General features: G+C 39.9%; 1 protein-coding gene across 1 annotated transcript in view; it reads right to left on the bottom strand.

Moving 5' to 3' along the window:
* LOC107581772 (glycylpeptide N-tetradecanoyltransferase 1-like) overlaps positions 1-6,574 on the bottom strand; it is a 17,313-nt gene that overhangs the window by 4,158 nt on the left and 6,581 nt on the right. Inside the window, exons 3-9 of the mRNA XM_016267422.1 lie at positions 6,442-6,560; positions 6,243-6,334; positions 5,969-6,085; positions 5,091-5,261; positions 1,651-1,759; positions 1,396-1,566; positions 1,087-1,254 (exon numbers count right to left, since the gene is read on the bottom strand). Coding sequence (XP_016122908.1) covers positions 1,087-1,254; positions 1,396-1,566; positions 1,651-1,759; positions 5,091-5,261; positions 5,969-6,085; positions 6,243-6,334; positions 6,442-6,560 — 947 coding nt within the window. The remainder of the gene's footprint in view (positions 1-1,086; positions 1,255-1,395; positions 1,567-1,650; positions 1,760-5,090; positions 5,262-5,968; positions 6,086-6,242; positions 6,335-6,441; positions 6,561-6,574) is intronic.

The raw sequence follows: 6,574 nt of genomic DNA, 5'->3' as shown, positions 1-6,574 counted from the left end.
CCAAAGGAAAATTTGAAATCGCATCATATGACCCCTTTAAAGTGACAGCAGTCTAATATTGCTGCTGTCTGTTATTCATGTTAATCAAACAACAAAAGAGAGGAAATCTCTCACTGCTCTTGACTAAATCACTTTTGTAACTTTAATGAGAAGAAATAGATATATTTTATTTACACAGAAGTACACGCAGTGTTTTTATTCATTTGATTACTTTATACAATGTATGTAGCATTTCTTATTTATTTGTTACTGTAGTTTTTTTTGTCCAATTGCTTGTAATTAGTTCCTTATTCTTGTTTAACCGGCTCTGTGTAGTTAATGCTGCTCCATCTGAAAGCACGTACTGGAGATTTACTACTAATCACAGAACCGGCTTTACTGACGAGATGAGCATGAAAATCGCATTTGATTTTTTGCACAGCCCTAGTTACACCCCTACTCTTTTCGAAGGACATCCTGGGATTTTTAATGACCACAGAGAGTCAGGACATCATTTTAAAGTCTCATCCGAAGGACCGTGCTTATTTGACAGTATAGTGTCCCCATCGCTGTACTGGAGCACCCCCTGCTGGTTTCACTAACACCTCTTCCAGCAGCAACCTAGCTTTCCCAGGAGGTCTCCCATCCAGGTACTAACCAGGCTCAACCCTGCTTAGCTTCAGTGGGCAACCAGTCTTGGGCTACAGGGTGATGTGGCTGCTGGCTATAGTGTGATATACTGTATATCGTTACCATGAAATAATATAACTTTGTTAAATTAATAAGATTTTGGTCATATTGCCTACCCCTAAACAAACTTATCAATTAATTGCGCCTGCGCACAGGAAAAAAGATTTAGGATGTAATGTTTAGATGTTAACCCTTTTTTGCACAATGTATATCGCAGCCTTCATAGATAATCACTACATTCACTTTCATTGGTGCCACACTGTTTGGAAGACAACATTGGGCAGGATTTTATTTGACTTCTTTTGGGATATAAATGCAAATTTGTGAGTTTTAATTTAATTCATTGAACACAATTGATTATGCGAATAATCATTAGTTGCAGCATACATACATACAAACATGCTTTCACTGACTGACCGACTTGGCGAGGATAAGAGCGTCTCCCATCAGGTCCAGCAGGGGGGTGGTGGTGTGTACGTTATAGAAGGAATACGCAGCCTTCAGACTGCGATGCACAGGATGGTTCATGATGGTGGACGGCAGAGTGTAGAAACTCAGGAAGTCAGTCAGCTTCCCGTCTGAATTCTACAATGATACAAAGGACAAGCTGTTCACATCAAATACATTTTGCAGAAATAAACTGATTGTCCATTCCGATTTCATAAACACTTTCATGTTTGAGATCACTAGGATGATACATGCCATAGGGTTCAGTGAGCGCAATACCTCCACTACAAAGGTGTCAATGATATTCTCCTGAGGAAGCAGCCAGTGTTGGACCTCCTCAGGGCTCATGACGGGAACCAGGTTAAACAGACTCAGATATTCCTTCAGCAGGCGGTGAACTGCTGGCACATCCTTTACAGTCATCGGCCTGAGGCCTGAAGTCTTAGGAGCCTACAGCAGAGAAACATGCAATAAGAAAATAAGGAAAAAAGAAAACGACCCAGATATTACCCAGGGAAGCAGGCTGGCACACACCTCTGGCAGTCGGTAGAGCTTCATGGTGCGTTGCATAGTCATGTTTCGACTCAGGTGAGAGAACTTCACCTCAATCAGCTTTCGTGGGTTCAAGGACCGGTGCCAGTATCTACCATACAAATAAGCAAGGCAATTAGTGTGATACAGTGCCATGTGAGTCATTTGACAATTGTTACTTCTCTACACATCAGGCTGGATTAATAGGAGTTATTAGTCATTACAGAATAAAGCTCTATAACACTTTATTGAGATTTTAATATTTATGGAAACTTCGTCGTATATGCTACCTCTCAAAAGTTCAGGCTTGGTACAGTTTTTTTTTCGTAAGAAGCCTTTTATGTTCTCCACGAAAACAGTGATTTTGTCAAATTATAACTGATAATTTTTTCTATTTGAAAAGATTTTAAAATGTAAATTATTTCTGATGGTAAAGCTGAATTTTTAGCAGCCATTACTACAGTCTAGTGTCACATGATCCTTCAGAAATCAATAAATAGACAGTTCAATATAACAGCACAAATCTTCTGTAACATTACAAATGTCTTTACTGTTAGTTTTAAATCACTTTAATGCATCCTTGCTGACTAAAAGTATTATTTCACTCCAAATTCACTAAAATCTAAATTGTATACTTTTAGTAAAAAAAATAAATAAATAAAATGTGGCAGAATAAGGCATCTTTATGCACCAAGGTCATTTTGTGTCAGAGGGAGGATTCGAGGCTAGCAACAGGCGCTTTCGCACTGCATAGTTCTAGGAACTAGCCAGCAGGGTCGTTCCTAGAGAACCAGTTTCTCCCTAGGGCCGTTTTCCTGATTGCATTCGCACCGGCAGCAGGAAGTCTGAAGCGGCATTTACAAACGTCAGCAATCGGTGAATGGATGACACCGTGATCGGAGCTGTTTTTATTGCGTGTCCTGGGTTTCGTGATAGCAGAGATGGAATGTAAATGCACAATTTACATGATTGAAAGAGCGTGAAAATCTGACTAAGTCTCCTGACAACTTGTAGTGTTATCATCGAGGCTGAGAAAAGAACAATGCTGCAAACAGGTAAATGCTGTTATCATCACTGCTTTCCATGTTCGTGGAGTAAATATTTTTAGACGGCGTTTTAAAAATGCCGGGTAGCCGGTGTTTTGTATGTGTTTGGCCAATCAGCGTACACTTACATCATTCACCTCAATCAGCTTTCGTGGGTTCAAGGACCGGTGCCAGTATCTACCATACAAATAAGCAAGGCAATTAGTGTGATACAGTGCCATGTGAGTCATTTGACAATTGTTACTTCTCTACACATCAGGCTGGATTAATAGGAGTTATTAGTCATTACAGAATAAAGCTCTATAACACTTTATTGAGATTTTAATATTTATGGAAACTTCGTCGTATATGCTACCTCTCAAAAGTTCAGGCTTGGTACAGTTTTTTTTTCGTAAGAAGCCTTTTATGTTCTCCACGAAAACAGTGATTTTGTCAAATTATAACTGATAATTTTTTCTATTTGAAAAGATTTTAAAATGTAAATTATTTCTGATGGTAAAGCTGAATTTTCAGCAGCCATTACTACAGTCTAGTGTCACATGATCCTTCAGAAATCAATAAATAGACAGTTCAATATAACAGCACAAATCTTCTGTAACATTACAAATGTCTTTACTGTTAGTTTTAAATCACTTTAATGCATCCTTGCTGACTAAAAGTATTATTTCACTCCAAATTCACTAAAATCTAAATTGCATACTTTTAGTAAAAAAAAAAAAGAAATAAAATGTGGCAGAATAAGGCATCTTTATGCACCAAGGTCATTTTGTGTCAGAGGGAGGATTCGAGGCTAGCAACAGGCGCTTTCGCACCGCATAGTTCTAGGAACTAGCCAGCAGGGTCGTTCCTAGAGAACCAGTTTCTCCCTAGGGCCGTTTTCCTGATTGCATTCGCACCGGCAGCAGGAAGTCTGAAGCGGCATTTACAAACATCAGCAATCGGTGAATGGATGACACCGTGATCGGAGCTGTTTTTATTGCGTGTCCTGGGTTTCGTGATAGCAGAGATGGAATGTAAACGCACAATTTACATGATTGAAAGAGCGTGAAAATCTGACTAAGTCTCCTATGACAACTTGTAGTGTTATCATCGAGGCTGAGAAAAGAACAATGCTGCAAACAGGTAAATGCTGTTATCATCACTGCTTTCCATGTTCGTGGAGTAAATATTTTTAGACGGCGTTTTAAAAATGCTGGGTAGCCGGTGTTTTGTATGTGTTTGGCCAATCAGCGTACACTTACATCATTGATAGTTCCTATAGAACTGTTTTAGTGCCTACTCTGAAGTAGGAGCTAAATTAGTTCCCCCAAACAGAGCTCCTAGAACTAAATACGTTCCTAGTTCCTGCAGTGTGAACACGACAAAAAGCGGGAACATCCGCCAATAGTTCTAGGAACTATGAAAAGGTTCCTCCGGTGCGAAAGTGCCTAACACATCTGCCACCCAACAGCCCATCTAAGGCTGCGTTTACACTGCAAGTCTTAATGCACAGATCCGATCTTTTGACCATATCCGATTTTTTGGCACGTCTGTTTACATTCACTATAGACACGACTGGCATCCGATATCTGTGTTTACATTAATTCCCACCCAAAAGGATTGTCTGCAGTGATCGCTTTACTATGCACATGGTAGACCCTCGGGTTTTAAATGGCCGTGCTTTTAAAATTATTTATATAATTCACGTCGAATGGCCATTATTATTTGCCAGCATGGACAACGGCTGTCATGGATGTTTTGCAGCACAAAATCTGACTGAAGAGATAAAGACCTGAAAATAACGGTAATTTTAATTTGTTAGACTAATTTATCTACAGCTCGTTAGAGGTAGAATTATTTAGTGAAATAAAGATGATATTTATTGAAATGAATTCGAAGGAGAGAGAGAGAGAGAGAGAACGAACGAACGAACGCATGCACCCATGTGCGAGCGAGCCATTGTGAAGCATTGCAAACAAGCTTGTCGGTTTAATTACAAAATGTGCAAAATGTCCTGAATGTGCAATTTCTTACCTATAAAAAGTTTCCATCTTAATAAAATGCGAGCACATACAGCACGCCGGCATTAAAACGCCATTAAAAATCTTTATGAGCAAACGTGTCGCCCTCACATTGGGAGTTCTGTGGAGAATCGGATGTGTGTTTAGACGTAGGTCGGATGTCCAGATATCAGACGTGTATCCGATTAAAATCCACATTTGGAAGTGGCTCAGATTGGATGCAAAAAAATCTGATCTCGTGCGGGTTTTTGTGTTTACACGTGCGCAACAAATTCCGATCTGTGTCAGATGTGAGCGAAAGATCGGATTTTTTGTGCCAGTGTAAATGCAGCCTAATGCTACCTTTCACTCTGCACAGACGCACTTGTCATTAAAAGAGGGCAGATGTGTGTCTTACCTGCAGGTGCCCACTGGTTTGGGCAGCACCACACCTGCGGTGTACACAGCCTGAAAGATGCCCTCCAGGTTGACCCGTCTGGTGATCTCCCTGATGAGTACCGGAGCCACTCGTTTCGAGCGAAGTTTCTTATGCACACACAGGAAGTTAATCTCCACCATCTTCTTCTCTCTGGAAGAATCGAAGAGCAGATATGGGTCAACAACAGAACTGAGTGACCAACATAAGCACTCTCTGTGTAGACTAATTTAAATGCCTCTGATACACCATTGCATTCATGTGATTGGTGACATTGGTCAGTAAAAATGTTAATATTTTAACAGTCTTTCTTAAAAATGGTCAGTTATACATAATTAAATGAGAAATAATAGTTTATAATCATTGAATAGTTTGATTAGCCTTACAAAAGAAAGAAAGTTTTTCTTTCAGATGGACTGGCGGTCATAAGCGGTCTGTGGATATATTCATACACTACATTTAGTCATTTTGCAGACGCTTTTATCCAAAGCGACTTACAACTGGGGAATACATAAAGCGATTCTTCTTAAAGAGGCAAACAGTCACAAGAAGTGCTCGTAATACCAAGTTTCAAGCATTGTTCAAATAAGTACAAGCTAGAAAGGGAAGGAATAAATAAAGAGAAAGGCCAAGTAGTTGAGAGGAGTAAATGAAGACAGAATTGTCATTTTTTTGGGTGAACTATCCTTTTAATCATTCATTTTACCCATGTTGAATAAGCAGAGGGTAATGGCTGGCTTCACGACAAGTTTGAAAGCTCAGTGCTACTGCCACTAGAGGCAGCTGAGGTGTTTCTGGACTTCTGGATTCTGATTTTAGTGCATTTAAACCAACATGTAAAAACACTTATGAATGCTTACATTTCATAGATGTGGATGTTGGCTGGTATGGCACTGATGAAACCAACTAGCTTATTATTAGAGTTCACTCTCACCCCACAATGCCACTGAGGCAACCAGCCTGGAGGACGCAGAGCCCTGGGACGAAAACAGAGTACAGATAAACTGAGAGACGAGGACACATTTCAATTAACTTTTAGACAAAAAAAAAAAACAGATATAAACAGATAGCTCTTCAAAGACAAACACCATTTTACTCAAATTTGGGAAGACTTTTCAAGCCAAACTTTCTTACCAGAGCAGAAATTCAGGGGAGTAATCAAAACGAAACATGTTGTCATCATCCTCCACATAGTTCTCATTCAGGAGAGTGTACAACTCTTTCAGCTTCAGAGAGAGGAAACAGAAAACAGCTTTAAGACTGAGTTGTTTACAGCTGCATATTTGTATGTATAAGATATCAAAGGGGAGATTTAGTGGTTCGTGTGTCGTACCACTGCAGGGTTTCCCAGGTCGAGAGTGTCCCAGGTGAAGCCCTGCGGGAGGCTGTAGGGTTCATCTCGTATGGTGTCTTTATCTGGCTCAATGCAGCCATGTGACATCACAGTCTCTCCTACAAAAAAAAAA

Source organism: Sinocyclocheilus grahami, unplaced genomic scaffold (assembly GCF_001515645.1).
Source record: "Sinocyclocheilus grahami isolate Dianchi unplaced genomic scaffold, SAMN03320097.WGS_v1.1 scaffold37.1, whole genome shotgun sequence".
In the NCBI taxonomy this organism is placed as follows: Eukaryota; Metazoa; Chordata; class Actinopteri; order Cypriniformes; family Cyprinidae; genus Sinocyclocheilus; species Sinocyclocheilus grahami.
The sequence above is the reverse complement of the archived record's forward strand: the minus strand, read 5'-3'. Positions and strand labels throughout refer to the sequence as shown.